The sequence below is a fragment of the Mastigoproctus giganteus genome, chromosome 2, assembly GCF_048544385.1.
Source record: "Mastigoproctus giganteus isolate SK-2022 chromosome 2, ASM4854438v1, whole genome shotgun sequence".
Taxonomy (NCBI): Eukaryota; Metazoa; Arthropoda; class Arachnida; order Uropygi; family Thelyphonidae; genus Mastigoproctus; species Mastigoproctus giganteus.
In genome coordinates this window covers 243,915,679-243,935,191 of record NC_143576.1, presented here as the reverse complement: position 1 = coordinate 243,935,191, position 19,513 = coordinate 243,915,679, and the positions used below count along the sequence as shown (strand labels likewise).

General features: G+C 35.7%; 3 protein-coding genes across 6 annotated transcripts in view; 1 reads left to right on the top strand and 2 right to left on the bottom strand.

Moving 5' to 3' along the window:
* Coq7 (ubiquinone biosynthesis protein COQ7, mitochondrial) overlaps positions 1-17,325 on the bottom strand; it is a 51,321-nt gene extending 33,996 nt beyond the window's left edge. Inside the window, exons 1-2 of one of the 3 annotated variants that reach the window (XM_090389809.1) lie at positions 17,198-17,325; positions 10,977-11,323 (exon numbers count right to left, since the gene is read on the bottom strand). In XM_090389809.1, the coding sequence (XP_090245935.1) occupies positions 10,977-11,304 (328 nt within the window). In that variant the 5' untranslated portion in view covers positions 11,305-11,323; positions 17,198-17,325. Of the gene's footprint in view, positions 1-10,976; positions 11,722-16,363; positions 16,435-17,197 lie in introns of those variants that run through there. The other 2 variants (XM_090389807.1, XM_090389808.1) reach the window with 2 other exon arrangements.
* On the bottom strand, positions 12,590-16,355 carry me31B (ATP-dependent RNA helicase me31b). Its single transcript, XM_090389806.1, has one exon. The coding sequence runs from the start codon at positions 15,546-15,548 to the stop codon at positions 14,199-14,201; it is 1,350 nt and encodes a 449-aa protein (XP_090245932.1). The 5' UTR covers positions 15,549-16,355; the 3' UTR covers positions 12,590-14,198.
* Positions 15,954-19,513, top strand: part of LOC150090333 (DNA-binding protein P3A2-like) — a 333,226-nt gene continuing 329,666 nt past the window's right edge. For both annotated transcript variants that reach the window (XM_090389805.1, XM_090389803.1), the window contains exon 1: positions 15,954-16,036. The gene's annotated coding sequence lies outside the window, so the exon portion shown is untranslated. The remainder of the gene's footprint in view (positions 16,037-19,513) is intronic.

Below are 19,513 nucleotides of genomic sequence, written 5' to 3'. Positions count from 1 at the left end.
TTGACTGGAAATCCTATCCATAGTTTTGCTGATGATAGCGTATGGCATTCCACTTTCCATTTTGAGAAACCTTATCCTGCTCAATCAGCTTCAACTTCTCGAAAATCTGCTACCAATTCCTTTAATTCCGATCTTCAGGTAATTCTCCAGTGGGGCAACAACAACTTAGTTGATTTCAACCCTTCTAAAACTCAGTCTTGTCTTATATCTCGCAAAAAGGATTCTTCTGCTCCTATGCTTATCTTTAGTGACACTCCGATTTCTAGGCAAAATGATATATCTCTTTTGGGGGTTACCCTGACTTCTAATCTCTCTTGGCACAAGCACATTACAAATATTGCTTCCACTGCATCTAAAAAAACTTGGTTTTCTCTTTCGCTCTCAGCGTTACTTTTCTTCCAAACAGCTGCTCACTCTGTATAAATCGCAAATCCGCCCTGCCATGGAATATTGTTCCCACATCTGGGGTGGTGCCCCCAAAACCTCTCTCAGGCTTCTTGATTCCATTCAGAAGAGGGCAGTTAGGTTAATTAATGATTCATCTCTAACAGAGTCTCTCCACTCGCTGTCTCATAGACGCACTGTTTCTGCTGCATGCCTCTTCTACAGATACTTCCATGGGCACTGTTCTTCTGAATTGGCTTCTATAATTCCCGCTCTCTCTTTCAAAACAGTCCGAACACGTGCCGCCACCAGCCAACATCCATTTACTGTCCAACTTCAAACTCACAGAACCAACTTTTCATCTTCTTCATTCAACTGCCGTTTCCTGGAACAACCTTCCTTCATGCGTATTTCCTGAAAATTACAATCTACAGAAGTTCAAGTCCAATGTTAACAAATATCTTCTTTCGTCTTCTCAACTTCCAACCCAAGCACGGTACTAAGTACTATAGGTTCTAATACCCCTCGTGTTTGGGGTTCACATATAAAAAAAAAAAAAAAAACGCAAAATACTCATTTAGTTCAGCAGATATCTGAGAATGATCATCCACAGTTGAACCATTGATATCAAGTGGACCACTGTGATTCATCTCCTTCCTTTTAGAGTTTATATAAGTAAAGAAGTCTTTGCTGATTTTCTTTGTATCCTTTGCCAAAGATTTTTCGTAATCTGCTTTCACTCACTTAACCACCTTTGACTTGATTACAGACTAGCTTGTATATACCATAGGCTTCTGTGTCGCCTGACAATTTGTCATCCCATGCATTTTTCTCTTCTTCCACGATTCTCATTAGTTCATCTGACATCCATTTGGGCCTAAACCTAGAGCATTATTTTTTTAGTGGAACAAAAATCCTAGTAGCTTCCAAAATTATTTCCCATTTAGAATTTGCTGTTGGTAACATCATTGGTTGGTCCCACTGTATAGAACCTAAAGAATCCTAGACCACCATAGTCACCTTTACGAAAGCAGAAACCCTTCCTTTTACCCCTGATGATAGTTACATCTTTAAGAAAATCCCACATCAGTACACTGTGATCAGTACCACCTAGTGGTTCCTTTATCTGTAAATTCTAAATGCATGAATAATCACTGCTGATAATCAGATCAAAAGTGTTACTCCCTCTTGTTGCATCTCTAACATGATGCTATAGAAAACAATCATTGAATAAATTCACAAAAGCCTTGCTAGCGTGTGAGTGACCAACCACAAGTTACAATATATCTGTTAAATTAAAATCCCCCATTATAAGACACTGATTTACCAACCCACTATTTTTTTTGTATAATTGTTCGTTATACTCGGTCATTAGGCCTATAACAAACTCCTACCCTCATTTTTGCTTTCCAAGTGCTTATGTCACAACCAAACTGACTCAACATTGCACTGTCCATCTATGTCAACTGGATGCACTTCCTGAGTTTTTATGTGTTTCTTAATTAACAGCATAACCCCTTCTCCCTTCCTATACACATTGTATTCCTTATATCTGAGTGGCACCACATCTGATATCCCAACAATATCTGCCTTGGATGTCTTAACCAGCACTTCAAATTCATCAAATTTATTTACTATGCTCCTAGCATTGGTTTACATGCAAGTATACATGCACCTGTTCTTACTCTTAGTTACTCTAACACAGCCCATGTATTTACTTGCTTCATGACACCCAGCAGTTCCAGAAATCCCCAGCAACTGGCTTTCTAGGCTATTGCTCATTCCAATAGAAGCAGTGCAAGAATCATTTCCACCTGTGCCTGCAGTTAATGTTAACCTTTTAGTCTGTGTATCCCCAAGCTAGCAATTTCCGGACCCACCCAACATTGCCTCGATAGCATCAGCAAATATTCTTGTACCCCTTCTATTTAAATGTATCCCATCCCTGTAGAAGCAATCTCATTAATGCCAGCATGTACGATATCACCTTTTGTGTCCTTAAAAGATACCTGCTCTACAACATCAACTTTTGCCATGGCAGACATACCCTGGTCCTGATGTTGCTAATATATAACTGTAAAAATAATTAAATCAATGTAAGGATATGCAAATTTCTTTAACAAGAAATTTGCATATCCTCACATTGATTTATCTAGTCACTATCTTGTGACTAGAGGTAATCCGAGTAGTATGTATGCAGTTCGAATTTGAGGCCACATTATGCCAAGGAGCTAGGTATATTATTACTATGTATGGCATATTCAAAAATTTCATTACTTCATACAGCATGTCCTCACCACCTTTTCTCACTTCTGAATACACCATATATTGTGAAACTAATAAATATCTAAACCTTCCAAACGCTTCTAAGACTGGCTATAGTTGCAGTGTAACCCAAGTAAACGGTAGCAGGCTCACTGAGAGATTGAATCCGTATGCTGCAACAAAAAATGACTAGCTCATTGTTAATTATTGTAATAAATAAATAATAATAAAAACCCTCCATGTCAACCAGAGAGAGAATACAAGAAAAGTTTGGCTTAGACCAGTCACTTATGTATTTCTGTGAACTTACACTTGAATTCAGTGGATATCGAATGAAGTCTAAAAAGTCGTAACTGTCATAGCCACACAAAATATAAAAACAAATGTTTTACTTTTAATATTACAGTTTTTGCTTTTACATGGCTCTCAAAACAATGTATTCTACTGTAACATCATGTCTGCCCTCTATTCACTCAGGCAAAGAATTCTTGACTACTATAACCAGTCTTTGCTAATAGCTTCAGTTTAGCACATTCCCTAAGTACCTTTTACTGCAGGCTTATACAAAGGTTGCTGAATGAGGGTAGGGATTATATGTTATTTCCGATGAACTGATTTTTTACATTTAAGGATCCACTCTAAAAATTATGAAAAGATGGATCAGATAATACAAAAGAATTCTCTTAAGCTTTAAGAAAAAGTGGTCTTTCACTATAGCTAATAGAGAGGGCATATCTGCAGGTGAGTTTGAAGATTTTTGAATGGTAGTGTGGCAAGTAAAATACTGATCAACAATGAAGGGATGGGATAAGGAATTGGCCTGGGCATTTAAGGTAAACCAGTCTGACAGCTGTGGCCTTGGGTGTGGAGTACTCTCCAGCACAGGAGGCATCCACAGAAGGGGGAAATAGAAAATGAGTGAATAAAAATGCATAGAGTCCATATAACTTCAATGAAAATTTGGATAATTTGTAGAAAACCATTTTCAATCCAACAAAAAAGCCATTAAAAAAAAAAAGCAAGCACTCGTCAGTTGCCATGTGAGCAGCTGTGTTCCATTTAAACATTTAGTAAAATTCTATTTTTTAAAAGTGTCCCCTTTTCCAAAGTGTGACTAAAATAAACAGCACAAAATTCCAAAATCCCTGGAGATAAGACAATTGCTTTCATACAGCTTAATGACATGATACAGTATTACAACTAATAAGCAAAAATAACTGCACAAGGCATAATATATTACGAATTTGATCACTATAGAATGTTCAGCGAAAATACACCATTATTTCTTTGCTATAGTGAACCACAATCACAGTATGAATGGTAATGATTTAACTGCATCTCATATTGTGACTACCTTCACGAGTTACCATGTATTGCACTACCCCGAATAAATAATGCTTCACCAAAGGAGACTACAGTTACTTATTCTCAATGGATACCACTACCCAGAGGGCACCGTTTCAAGGCATATGAAATGTGGCCTATCATCGGTGGGTGGGCAGGTACCCTGGTGTTGCAACCATGACAACACAGTTATGAAGTAGAACTACACAATGAGATGGCAAAATGTGTATATAGTAATGGTTACTAAGCAAAAATAAATGCACAAGGCATAATACATTATGAATTTGAAGTTCAATATAAAAAGTTCAGATTCAAAGTTGAGAAAGTGCTGACATGGATTATACTTACCTGCAGCACAACACCCAATGTACTCTACACATTAGATGTCAGCAATTTCAGTAAGGTGTTAAATGCATGTTCATTATTTATCCAATATATGCTACCTTGGCATTTGTGATATGCTGTTGAACAGCAAGCTTCCAGTTTTTTTTTTTGTTTTATTTGAACTGCCACGAAGATCCTTCATGATCAGTTCCAGCAATCAATATCTGCTCAGAGACCCCAAGATGGGTTCAAAGAACCTTGAAACATAGCTAAACTGTATTAAGTATAATCTGTTGTATTAGTAGCAGCAAACAATGCATTCATTTCACAAATATAATGGTCCTAGTTCTAAACTCAATGGTGCCTCTTTCCACTTAGTCTGCTAAGCCCCAAATTACTTTTTGACAGAATTGCACAATTATCAGCTGATTCAACCACTGCTCATCAGTTGTCCTAATTATTCACTATATGATTCCTTTTGCTTCTAAGGTTTCACATGTGCCCGCTCTGATATTTCCTACCAGACTTCGTAATTTGAAATCTCTTTTCAATCATCCCTGGCTTAATCTCTATCCAAATTTTTCAAACATAACTTAGGGCAAAGATAACTCAGTTAATTTCAATCCTTCAAAAACTGTCCTGTCTTATCTTGAAAGATAAAAAAAAAAAACCTTCTGCACCTATGTTTATCTTTAATGACACTCAGATTTCTAGACAAGATACATCTCTATTAGAGATTACTCTGATTACTAATCTCTTGGCATAAGCACATCATAAATTATGCTTCCTCTGCATCTAAAAACCTGTTTTCTTTCACACTTGGTATTACTTTTTTTTTCCTACACAGCTACTCACCCTGTACAAGCCTCAAATTCATCATACCATGGAATACTGTTTCCACATCTGGGGCAGTGCCTCCATCCATTCTCTCAGAATTCTAGACTCCATTCAAAAGATGACAATTAGGTTAATCACCATTACTTAAAGTATCTCAATTCCTGTCTCAGACATTGTTTCTGCTGCACACCTTCTCTATAGCTACTTTTATGGGCACTGTTCTTTTGAATTGGCTTCTATAATCCCCTCTCCAAACATGCTGCAACCAGTCAACTATTTACTGTCCAACTTCAAACTTAGAGCCAACTTTTCTCCCTCATTTATTCCTCCAATCTATATTTTCCAGAATAACCCTCCTCTACATATTTCCTAAAAATTACAAAAAATTCAAGTCTAATAATGTAAATAAGTGATTCTATCAAGGCAGAATTGCATCTCATATTGTGACTACCTTCACGAGTTACCATGTATTGCACTACCTTGAATAAGTAATGCTTCACCAAAGGAGACTACTGTTACTTATTCTCAATGGATACCACTACCCATGTGCTAAGGCCGTTCAAGAGAAGAATGTTCCATATTGAAATAATTGTAAAGTATTTATTAATAAGTCCAAACTACATTTCGAACAGGCTAGGTGGGCAGAAAACCAATAGCTTGGTGGAGGGGATACACTAATGCATTAACCAGAGCCACAGGCAGAGATGAGTGATTTTTGCACTGCTATCAGAACATGCAACAGCCTGGAAAGCAAGAGGTATCTGTATGGAAAATTAGAGAGAAGGAAATGGTTATGCTCTTAATTAAGAAACAAAATCTGAGGTAGTGCATCCAGATGACATGGGTGGCCAGTGCAACATGAACCAGTTTGGTGTGAATAAGCACTGGGAGAAAAAAAAAAAGGGAGGAGTGTGTTATAGGCCAAATGATTGTGGTGAGTATAACAAATAGCTATAAAGAGAAATAAAGTGGGCTAGTAAATCAGAATGAGGGATTAAATTCCCAGATATTGACTCGAACTTGTGGGTTGATGACTCACATACTAGCAGGACTTGTGGCTTTATTGGATTACTATCTCCGTAGCCGAGTGGTCATGAGCAGGAGTGCAGTAGCACACGCTCTTTGAGTAGACCGGGGTTCAAGCCCCTGACTGCTGAATACGGTCGATCTACCAACCCGCACTGGACCAGCGTGGCAGATTATGGTCCATTTCCCTCAGCATGAGTTGTTGAGGAGGCTTCCATCCTGCAGTGGGTTGATAATGGCTGCACTTTACTTTTATTTCAGTAGCACATTAGAGAGGCAACAAGAGAGCAATACTCTTGATGTGATCACCAGCGACTCTTCATGCATTAAGAACTTGCAGGTAAAAGGCTAAACTTGTCTAATCAACCCCCCATCTCTTCCATCATGCAGCATGATTGATATCGTTTGAGGTTATGATGGACATCACGGCAAGATCCAATCTTCCTTACATTTTTAGGGTACAGCTTTAAAACAGTGTTCACAGAATGGCCACTAGATAGTCCACCAGACCAAACTTATATGTAACTCTCTAAGAGGCATCTGGATCAGCTAGTGTATAATCTCACTGCCTCTACTCTAAGATGGTGTATGCAGGAGGCATTTGAGGCAGTTATGTCAAGGAGCTAGGTATATTATTACAATGTGTATGGCACATTCAAAAATTTCATTACTTCATACGGCATGTCCTTGCCACATTTTCTCAGTTCTGAATACACCATGAATTGTCAAACAAATAAAAAGATCTATAAACACTTCCTTGTTCATTTCACAAATGTGGTCTCAGTTCTAATCTCAATTATGACCATTTCTAATTAGTCTGCCAAACCCCATGTACTTTTTCTGACAGAATCCTAGCTATCAGCTAATTCAACAAATGCTCAGCTCAGTTGTCCAAATTATTCACTGTTTGATTCCTTTTGCTTCAAAAGTGGAACTTGTGTATATGTCCATTCTGATATTCCCTGCCAGAGACTTGGTAAGATCCTAACAACCAGCCAACAACACTTGATCTTTTTCCCACAAACAACCGTTCTAAGTACATGGTTGAGGCAAGTGCTCCTCTAGGCACCTCAGATCACAACTTGGCGATTGTCTCTTCTCCAATGGAGCATTTCTCTCATGACCACTCTCAACCTAGTGTTGTTTGGCATTACAAGAATGCACAATGGGATGATTTGCAAGATTTCTTTTCTTTTCCTTGGTCTGATTATGGTTTCAAATCTTCTGATGTCAACATTTGCTCAGATCATGTCAGTGAAATATTCTTGCAGGGATTAAATCTTTTATTCCACACTGCTCACCTTAAAATCTCATCTAAATCTTGGTTTTCCAATAAATGTGCTAAGGCTGTTCAAGTGAAGAATATTCCATATTGAAATAATTGTAAAAAAAGTATTTATTAATAAGTCCAAATTACATTTCGAACAGGCCGAGTAGAAAACTTGCTTCTTATCCAAATGGTAGTCAAGCATTCTCGTCTCTTGCCAAACCTATTGGCTGAAACTTTTGCCCACCTGTCAAATCCTGATGGTTCTATTGCCACTTCAGCCCAAGATAAAGCTGACCTGCTAGCATCTTATTTTGCTTCCAACTGGTGTATTAATTATTTTGGTACACCACCTCCTACCATTCCCACCAGACTCCATTCAATGCTTCCTGTGGTCTTCTGTCAAAAGGATTTTGAACAATATTGATGCTAAGAAAGCTCCAGGTCCTGATTGTATTTCTCAACTTGTCCTCAAAACCTGTGCTCCTAAACTTATGTGTTCTGTGTAACCATTTTTCACTTTCTTATTCCAAAGGCATTTTCCCTTCTGCTTAGAAAATTTGCTCATATCCAGTCAGTTCCTAAAAACAGGTGACAAATTCCCCCCATCCAATTATCATCCCATTGCACTTCTATGCTTTCTAAAGTAATGGAGAAATCAATTAGCTGCCAACTCAAACTACCTAGAAACATCCTACCCGACCAATGATCGTCAATATGGGATCCACTGGTGATATTCTGGCTTAATTACCCATCTATGGACATATTCAATGGAAAAGCTTGGTGAAACTCAAGTAGTTGCCCTTGACATTTCAAAGGTTTTTGACAGTCTTTGGCATAAATGTCTTTTAGATAAGCTTCCAGCTTATCTAAAGTCTGCAAAATGTTTTTTGTAATTTGGTATCCAGTTTTCTCTCTATCTAACTTCTCCACTAATGCTGGTGTTCCCAAGATTCAGTTTTCTCCCATTCTTTTCCTCTTATATATTAATGGCATTCTTCCATAACCCAGAATCCTATCCATAGTTTTGCCGATGATAGCACATTGCATTCTACCTTCCAATTTGGGAAACCTTTCCCCGCACAAACAGCTTCAACTTCTTGAATATCCACTACTAATTCCTTAGATGCTGATCTACAGTGGGGTAAAGATAACTTAGTTGACTTCAATCCTTCTAAAACTCAGTCCTCTCATATCTCACAAAAATAATTCCTCTGCTTCTATGCTTATCATCAATGACGACACTGATTTCTAGGCAAGATCATATATCTCTATTGGGGATTACGCTGACTTTTTTTTTTTTAATGAAAACCCCAAACACGAAAGGTATCAAAACCTATAGTACTTAGTACCGTGCATGGGTTGAAGGAGAAGTATGGGGGAGGGGGATGCCGGAAACTTTGCTCTACAGACTAAACATGGGTTTCACCACTTCAAGCCCCCAATAAGCAAAGTGGTGGTGTTTCACCGGTTGATTTCCTCTTGGTATAAGCACATTTAAAATATTGCTTCCTCTGCATCTAAAAAACTGGGTTCTCTCTTTCGGTCTTAGCATTACTTTTCTTCCAAAGCTGTTCACTATGTATAAGTCGCAAATAAGCCTTACCGTGGAATATTGTTCCCATATCTGCAGCAGTGTCCCCAAAGCCGCTCTCAAGGCTTCTAGACTCCATTCAAATAAGGACAGTTAGGTAAATTAATGACTGATCTCTAACAGTCTTTCCACTCTGTCTCATAGATGTTCTGTTTCTGCTGCATGCCTTTTCTATAGATACTTCCATGGGTAAGTATCTATAACCAGTCATCCTTTTACTGACCAACTTTTCTTCTTCCTCATTCTTTCAGCTTCTGTTTTCTGGTACATCCTTCATACACATTTCCTGAAAAATTACAATCTACAGAAATTCAAATCGAAAGTCAACATATCTCGTTTCACCTTCTAAACCTTCAACCCATGCATAGTACTATAGGTTCTAATACTTCCCATGTTTGGGGTTTTCATTAAAAAAAGTCAGCATGGATTTGTTAAGGGGCAATCTTGTCTGATTGAATATTATAATGCAGTAACAAAGGAACCAGATACAAAAAATAATTTTGATATCATATACTTGGATTTCAGTATAACAAAAAAGCTTTCAATACCATTGCACATAAGAGGCTGCTGTATAAATTAGTGCAGTGTGGCATTAATTATAAATACAAAAATAACAACAAGCCTAATATCCTGGGGGAGACTAGACCAGTAACATTTGTCCAAGAAGAGCAACGGCCATTAACTATCATCTTCTTCCACTCAACAATCCCTTTGTCCATAGCAAGGACCTACCCTATAAATGCAATGCTAGCTGTAATTTCTAGGCTCTGTTTCAGAGAAAAAAAAAAAAAAAACACACACAATTCAGTGTTAATCTTCCATTGATTTTGCTTCCTTCTTGACCAAAAGGAAGTGTGAAACTTTTCCAACAAGAATGCCATTTCCCAATATCTCTTTTTGCTGTTTCCAATTTTTTTTTGTCTTTCTTAATATTCAGTATAGTGTCAGAATTAAGAGTAAATTTTTAAAGTTTCTCACCATTTTTTTTGCCATTTATTTCAAAAAAAATCAGACAAGTGAAATCTGCATACAAGTTTTCCTTTCTTTTTTTTTTTTTTTTAATGCACCTATTAGATGTTATCAATGTAGTGAGCTCGTGTGGAGTCCCAGTATAAAAAATTTGATTTTGGATCCTAGAAGTGACCCCTCATTACACTGCCAGAAGAAACTGGCCAGGAAGAGTGCTATTCCACTCTTCCTGGCCAGTCTTGAAGAAAAGACTTTCAATTTTGCAGTCCAGGAAGAGGTCAACCAATTTCCAAGGATGTGATTATAAGAAATCATGAATGGTAATGTCAATAAAACTATCATATTGACATTACATTTGTGACAATCCATTATCTCAGTTAAGGCATGTTAAAGAGACCTAGGGATTCAAAGTCTTAGGAATGATGCATTCTGCATTTTTGTATGCACTTGTTCATTGGTTCAATATAAAAATTGCTACTAGTTTTGGGGACAATGAACTGGTGGGGGTGAATCCATTCATTATACCACTGGTTAAAATGCTTATTCAAAAGTAATTCTTTAGTCACCAAGATAAATTTTTTCTACTTTAGACAGCTTTTCTTTGTATCATTCCTACTTGTGATATCTCAACATTTGACATTCAAATATGCTATAATAATATTAATTAACATTAAGATCTTTTACATATTTCTTAAACTGTCACCTAATTAATAAACAAAATACACAGACATTGGAGGTGAACAATTTTCACTTGTACTTTCTTCACAGATCAGAATTGATTTAAGAATTTCATAACAAATACCTACCTGCATTACATAAAAATAAATGCAAACTTGAGACAAGACAATTAAATTAATACTTTTTAGCATGCACAAAAAAAAAAAAAAAACCACTACTAAAAAAACTGCTCTTCAAAATTAACTGATATAAATAGCATTATCACACAAAATATATATAAAAAATTACCTGCCCCCAGAAGAAACCCAGCAACATTCCATAAAGGTAAGAGAGCTGTTGGACGGGCACGATATTTAGGCAGTAATTGCTCAAAGGTTTGAAGGTGTTCTTTCTCTTGTTCCCACATATCTTTAATCACAGGACCAACACTAGTTTGGCCCAGCACTGCCATTTGACCAGCATAAATACGATCAGCTCCAAGCTCACCTGCATGATCTACCCTTAACATTCTATCATACACTTCTCGTCTTGTTTTTTGATCTAATGCTTCTTGATAAGCCCGAGTTGTCAATCCTCTTCTAAGAATTCCTGCTGCAATCACTGGGACAGATGACATTCTCTAATATATCTAATCTCTGTTGTGGAAAAAAGATTGTGGATAGATAACTAGATGAAGTTCAAGGATTAGAAATTTTGTACCCCTCATAAACATGGCTTATCAGATATACCACATTTTCAAAATGCACAGACTATATTGCTGATTTCTTAAAATGCAGTTTTAAAACAAATTCACTTTCAATAAGTTTATTTTTGTATCAAGAGAATCTTTTATAATCATTAAAGAAAATTTCTGAAAGCAATTTACTCACTAGATACAGTTAAGGTATATGAATTTTCCTTCAAATTAATTCTTTACTCCAATACATATGCTGAAAGTATTTAACGCTACACTGCTTACACAAATTAAAAGATCAAAAATATTCTAAAACTTTAGTTTTAACTGTGTGCACCTGAAAAGATGGTTTTCTGATCACATTATAAACAAACATCACACCATTATACTTGATATGAAGACATTTTTCATTTTTCATTTTTTTTTTAATATTTTACATTCAAATTTCAGTTAACAAATGGAAGAGAAGTGATTAAAAGTTCTGCTTCCTTGATATTTAAGAATTCTTGCAATAAATAAAGTGCTTGGCAGTATTTTGAAGCAAAGGTAATTGAAAGTTTAAAATGATTTTCTAAAATAAAGAACTTTTAGTCACTTTTACCATTTGAAACAATTAAAAAAAAAAAAAAATGGCACTACTAAGTTTATCTGACTGAATTTTTAAATTAACCAGAATTTTTTTTTTCACATAACAATTTTTACACAAATTCTCAATACAGATTGGAATACTTTTTGATATTCATAGCCAATATATAATTTGCCATCATGAATAAAAATTTAAAATTCTGGGCAACTATATGCTCTTGTCAGTAAGCAGTTTGCGCTTAGTTTTAGATTGTCAACTGGGATTATTAAAGTTATTATTCTCCCCCACCCTAATCCAACAAGAGCATATAGATAGCACCTGACCCAACTTGACTCCACTTTGTGCATCCTTTCTGGATGCACAACGTGGAAAAAACCAACCGGTAAGTGTGTAAACCATGAGCAGCTACATAGGGTCAAACTGTAGCGTCTCCTCTCAAATCATACTTAATAATCCCTGTAATTAAATTTATTGATCAATTTAACCAAATATCAAATTTCTTTCATAAAAGCAAAAGACAGGGATGGCAGAAGTATAGAGTTTACACACTTTTTTTTTATTGCTTCTTCCTTTAAGGTTATCTTGAATTTTGACCAAATTTTTTTTTTCTTTTTTTTGTTTTGATAACCTGAAAGAAAGACTAAAAATCACGCAGAAGATCTGGGGTTTATCTGCCAGTGTCCTCAATTTATCATGGGGATTTAAAAAAAAAAAAAAAAAACACTGGCCTTCAAATGACAAGTTTGCTTAGCAAACAAATTTAGCAATGATGTAAGTTGATCTTGACACAAGTTAAAATAAATTACACCTTGAATCAAGATGAATTTACATATATCTGTAAAAAATAACTTTCAATTTTTTTCACTTCAAACAACACATTCCATTCATGCTTGCCTGGGAGAAAAGTTCGACTATTTTGCTGCATATGCAGTCCATATACCTGTAGGTGTTGGTACCAGCCATTTGTGACTACAACTCCTTTTTCAACATTTGAGTTTCTGGAAGCAACTGCTTTATTCCTTATTCCGATTCCAACACTGCACTGAATGAAGTCATTCCCCCACATGAATAAACTTTATATATATTTATATATTATGTACAGTACACACTAAAAGTAGCAATCTCTGGGGCTTTTTTTTTTTTTATTTTTAGCTTAAATTTTAAGTTAGAAAACAAATATTAGCAAAACTGTAAACCCCAGATCATCTGCAGTTGATACTTTTAACGACAACCAATTCTTTCTAAAAGGGAGGGGAGACGAAAAGCAAAGAGGGGAAAAATAAGCCTGAAAATACTGTTGCCCAACCCAGAGATAGCCACTTTTTGTGCAAAGATTATAGATTATACAATACAAAAATAGCTGTAGAAAAAAACCTACAAAGTGTTGGCATGACACATCTGGAAGAGGACATGATGGAAAAAGAGATTACAGTAAGTCACCTCTAATAAAAAGCATTTTATTTTTGTAAATGTGAACTTATTTTTGTCAGGTGACTAGGTCCTCTGTGCTTCTTCCACATGTGCAATGCCATAACAAGAAACATGTTATTCTTCAAAAAACTTTCCCCATGTTCGAGCTAACAATGTGAACAAACCACACAAACCTCAGCACCAATGGCAAAGGCTGAATATTTACAAAATGGCAAAAATTTATGACCCAATTCTGCCACAATGACAATGAAGTGACTATGGACATCTTGTTGATATGACATGTTTTATACACGGCATTAAGTTTTAAAATACCCAACAAACTTAAATGTTGAAAAAATAATGCTCATGCTTCTCTCTCTCCTACATCAGTTTCTGATGAATTCCAAATTTATGAACTTTTGTATTAAAAAATAACACCACTATTTTTCCACTATGGCTCAACAGGCTACTTTTAATTTAACTCTTATCACCAACCAAAACTGTACTGCAGTAAAGTTTTCTGAACAGTCATTTGTATATATATAAAAATTAAAACTAGACGCTCATCCAAAGAGCAAAACCTATGTACATGAAACTGAAATAACCTGTTGGGCCACTTTCCAACATTTAGATATCACAAATTATTCAACATATGTATATAATATGCCGTTTATTCAAAAAAGCTAAACCAAAATTTTTAAATTAACATTCAGATTACTTTCTGTTTAAATATTTAAAATAAGACATGTCCGATTACAAGATGTCCAATAGTCAGTACACAAGTGACATGAATAATGAATTTTTACAGTAATCAGATGAGCAATTTGTCTGTCTGGGGTGCTCATTCTTCTAACTGATACTCTGGGACATACAAACTTTTGTCTATAACCTTTGGAATTGGCTTTATTTCTGTCCCCAGCTCCTGTTCAATGCGATGGAGATTAAACCTATCGTCATAGGTGATTAAATTTATGGCAATTCCAAGATGCCCAAAACGACCAGATCGGCCAATGCGATGCAAATAGGTTTCGGCCATTTTTGGAAAATCAAAGTTGATAACTACATTTACAGCTTGAATGTCAATTCCTCTTGTAAACAGATCAGAGCAAACTAAGTTGCGGCACAACCCAGCACGAAAGTCGTGGAAAACACGGTTGCGATGTTGTTGTGACATTCTGGCATGTATATAATAGCAAGAATAGCCCAGTTCTGTTATCTTCTTTGCAAGAAGCTCGACACGCTGTGTGGAGTTACAGAAGATAATGGACTGGTTAATCTGAAGTTTAGAGAAAAGGGTATTCAAACAGTGCACTTTCTGCTTTTCCTGTACAAAAGCATAATATTGCGTTACACCTTTCAGTGTCAGCTCATCCATTAAGTTTATTTCATATGGATTATTAAGATGCTTTTTCATGAACTGTTCTACAGTTATTGGGAATGTGGCAGAATACAAAAGAATCTGTCGATCTTTTGGTAAATAGCTTATCACTTTATCTACCATACCTTTAAAATCTTGTGATAGTAACTTGTCAGCTTCATCAAGGATCAGCATACCACATTTGTCCATTTGTGCAACTTCTTTCTCCATTAAGTCTAATATCCTTCCTGGTGTGGCTATGATGATGTGCACGTTTTCATAAATACGCATAATATCATCTTTTAAATTTGTACCACCTGTAGTAACCATCACACGGGCGCCCATGTGTTTCGATAGTTCTATACAAATCTGACTTGTCTGCAGGGCTAACTCGCGTGTGGGAACTATGATAAGTGCTTGAACATTGTTTTTTGAAATGTCTACTCTTTGTAGAAGTGGGATTACATAAGCACCAGTCTTTCCGGTTCCATTTTTAGCTCGAGCCAAAATATCTCTCCCCAGAAGCGCAATGGGAATACTAGCTTCTTGAATTGGGGATGGCTTTTCCCAGCCTTTCTCAAAAATCGCCATCAACAGTTCCCGTTTCAGACAAAAATCTTCAAATTCATTACCTTTAGTGTCTGTAACGTCTACAGTCTTCTTCCGCCTGTCTTTGGGTGGAAGTTTTAATTTTGCTTTCCAGCCCATGTCATCGGTCATGAGATCCCTTACATTATTCTGATTAGAAATCGCATTTTCAACGCTATTATTTGTGGTATTTGAAGGGTTATGATTGGATGCACTGACTAATGTCTCTGTTTGCACCGACGCCATGATGGAACAGATTCCAAATCAAACACGCACACAAAAAAGGCACGTAGCACCAGCAACTGTCCCGCACTAGCCTTTGGTTGTCCAAAACGACAGTTGCAGTTATGACTCACTAGCTGAAATTCTCTTCCTGTTATCGCTTTACTAGACGCTTTATTACTTCTACAAAACCATTACAAATAGCAACGCTTACTTTTCCTCAACCAAACCTAAACAATATGTCAAATAGCACACACACATAATCATCTTACTAACCGGTCCAAACGCTTACTAAGTAAAAATGGCTGCTCTCATTTTATACACTACTATTGATGTGTCGGTAGAGGGCGCAGAGCCCGTTGCGCTAAATAGCAAAATCTATATTCTCCCAACATTGAGCCATTGATTTCTCAATGTTAACCGCTCTGGCGATGTTCCATTGCTTGCTCAGATCGTCTCCATTTTAAGACTATCTCGCGCATGGGAATGCAGTACATTTCTTGTTAATTCTGGTAAGTACATGAACTTTTTAAAATAACAATAGAGTACTTGATATATTTAATGAAATATATAGCAAGGAGAAATCGGTAGTTCAGATTTATACTTGACCTGTATCAAAATATTTTACTGAATTGCTTGTGTGCTTATTATCCCTACCGCGCAGTCGCAAAATGGCGTTTCTCTCCCAATTGCTTTCAAATGCTAATACACAAGTAAAATGAATGCCGGTAAACGAAAGCGGACAAAGTGATTTTTTAATAACAAGGCAGTACTAGTTGCCCTACAAAAAACACGACCGAACTTATTTAAGATAAAAATACCAAATTAAGTCTTCACACCTGTAGTTATCACTGACTGCTTGTTCCTTCTCGCGAAACGTCTGAAAGCGCAGGCGGAAAGACTAGTAAATCTAGCGCAGACGCAAAACGAAGTGCTCTCAAGATTTGCTCACTTTTGTAACCCTGGTCTTACTACGCATGGCCTGTTTTTACCCCTCAAATAAACGAAAGTAAACAGCTGTTTTCTAAAAATCGCTAATGTTACCAATATAAATTTGAAGCCTCACTGTTTTTACGTTAAAGGAATTTTAAATATATAGTGCTCTAACGTTATCCAGCCTTTTTGCAAGTCGATTCATAGTTAATTTGGAGCTGCCCAAATTCTCTTATTTGTGTTATTTTAGTAATGCTACACGACTAGGAAGTGTTTTTAATGTGAGTTAGGAGGTTAACTAAAGTTCGGGTACTCCACCATCCTTTGTGTCTTGGGTAGTTTTATTATGCTAATTCAAAGAAATTATTTCAATTATCCATCCTATAACCAAATGTTGTGTTTAGTTGCTGCCTACTGTATTAGCACTCAGCTGTACAACAATAACCTCATAGTAAACGAAAAAAAAAAAAAAAAATAGCAATAGGATGAACAGTCAGTTTGATTCTTCAAAACGGCTACGAAGGAATAACGCAGAAAAGGCTGTATTATACCTCACGATTACAAAAATTACTTTCTTATCAATGGAAAAATAGCTAGCTGGGAATAGTGTTACGAGAAGACTAAATAAGGTCAAATATTTTTGTGTAAAAAATTATATTAGCGTAAACCATGCTGACAGCACGACTAATTAACATTTATTGATTAAAATTTACGTAAAAAAATTAAAAGAAATAATTTACCTTTGCAATTCCAGAAATTGAGATTTGCACGTACATATATACAACTACAATGGAGAGTAACGGAAAGTAGGAAGAGTAATACGATTACTTAGAAGGAAAAATCGAAGACGTAATGATGGACGAAATCGTTTTCGCCTCCTCCTTTGGTAATCGTCATGCTCAACAACACAACGAAATGCGACCCAAAGACCAAGCAAATTTTTGCTTCAACAAAAAATAAATAAAACTTATTTCGTGTTTATAAGTTGATTATATTGTAGCATGCAGATATTTTATTTGGAAAGCATTTAATAGTTTCTGAATTGAATAAATATTGTTGTTTGTACACAATGTTATTTTGAAATGTATATTAATGTATTATAGAAAAAAAAAAAAAAAAGCCGCCCGCCCCACCCCAGGTTATAATCAAAACATGGTGTGTAAGTAGCTGAACACTGCTACACAACTTCATTTCATAATTTTGCTATCTACTCTGTTGTATGTCTAGCAAATGTTTACCTATTATATTTTTTAATGAAATTTTTCAGATATATTGTAAGGAAATTAATGAATTGAAGTATAAAACTGAAAAGGGCATTTTATGCAGACATTTATTAACATATGCCATTTTATGTATAACTAAAAATTAAAGAATATGCTGTGTGAAAGGCATTATTTGAGTTGTATACTTTAAAAAAAAATTAAATTTGGACTCGGTGTTATTTATGCCATTTTAAATAGAAGCAAACTTTAAGGAGACTTGTCTTGTTAATGGATACCTAAAGTTGGATTTGAAATATCAACAAAAAGCATGCAATATTATTTAACATTAGCAGTGGCAGATGAAGCAAGAAAGCAAGCTTATACAGCATCAGGCAAAAAGAAAAAAAAAAGACACCTTCCATCTTTGCCTATTTATCCCCCCCCAATAGTTTGGCTAGCTTTCTTGAATTTATATAAGCTATCAACTTCCACAACAAAACACCTCAATTACCTTGCAGGTGTCTAGTCTCCTGATGCTGCAGTTTGCAAAACTGAAGGCTTTCTTGGTCCTTTGTTCTCCTCACTAATCTCGTTGCTCTTCTCTATGCTCGTTCCAGCAGCTCCACATCCTAAAATGAGGCCTTCAGATCTGTATGCAGTACTCAAGATGTGAACTGACCATTGTCTTATACAGTGGAATAATCACCTCCTTATCCCTGCTAGCCAAATTTCTGTATATTGTTGACAAAACACCAATGAGCTACCCTGGCAGCCTGTCTGCATTGCTCAGAGAACTTCATATCTGACTGCACAATTACTCCCAGGTCTTTCATTTTCCACTATCCTTATATTTAGTATATATTGGGCTTGTGTTTTGATAAGAAATAGGTGTTTGTCTTTTGTCTAATTTTACTTCAAGGATTTAAAAAAAACCATTTAAAATTGCATAAATAATATCGCATGAAAATAATTTTAAATACTTGTTTAAAAAATAATTTTAAATACTTGTTTAATAAATATAAAGTTTCGGAGGCATTTTAAATAAATTAATAAATGTTTATTCACATCATGGCAGGTTGTGAGGGGTTTATATTTTAATTTTTGTATGTGTTTAGTACATGGAAAATAATTTGGGGTGCCCCTTTACTATGCTACTCTTAATCACTTCATCTTATACTAATAATTTTATAAAACTAACTCATGCTGACATTATTACAGCTTTCTTTTGCTAAACAAAGTAAAAGAATATAAACATGTATGCAAAAGAAAGGAAAGAAAGTGTAAAGAATCATGAATTCTAGAAATATGTACTTATGCTCCAATCAATAAAGGCAGATTCAGCCTTTATTGATGAGAGCTGAGGAAAAATTTTGTTCAGTTTACAGATAATGCAAAAACAGAATGTGTAGAGTGTGCCTTTTGAATAATCTTAGATGGAAATAATTAGTCATCTCCCTCTCACACAGACAGGCTCTTTGCTCCAGTGCCAATAAAACCCAAAGCAAGCTAAACCAAACCAAAGCCTTTACTCCAACGTTTAGCTGCATAAGTGCCCAGCGTCTTCATGTCCATCCATCTATGTCTGTTCACATATAATAATTCTCCCAGTGGATGGATTTCCATAAAATTTTTTGTGTGGTTCATATAGAAAGATTTGTCAAAGCATCCCAAATTTCATTAAAATTGGATAACCACAGAAATCTGGCAATTATTTCTTTTTTCCAAAAATCTGTACAGAAAAAAAGAAATTCATAGATTAAATGTAGTTTCTATGCAGTATTATTAGCTGTAGACAATTTGTGCATGTTTTGCGAATAATGTTAAGTAAAACTCACAATCATGGTATCATTTGTG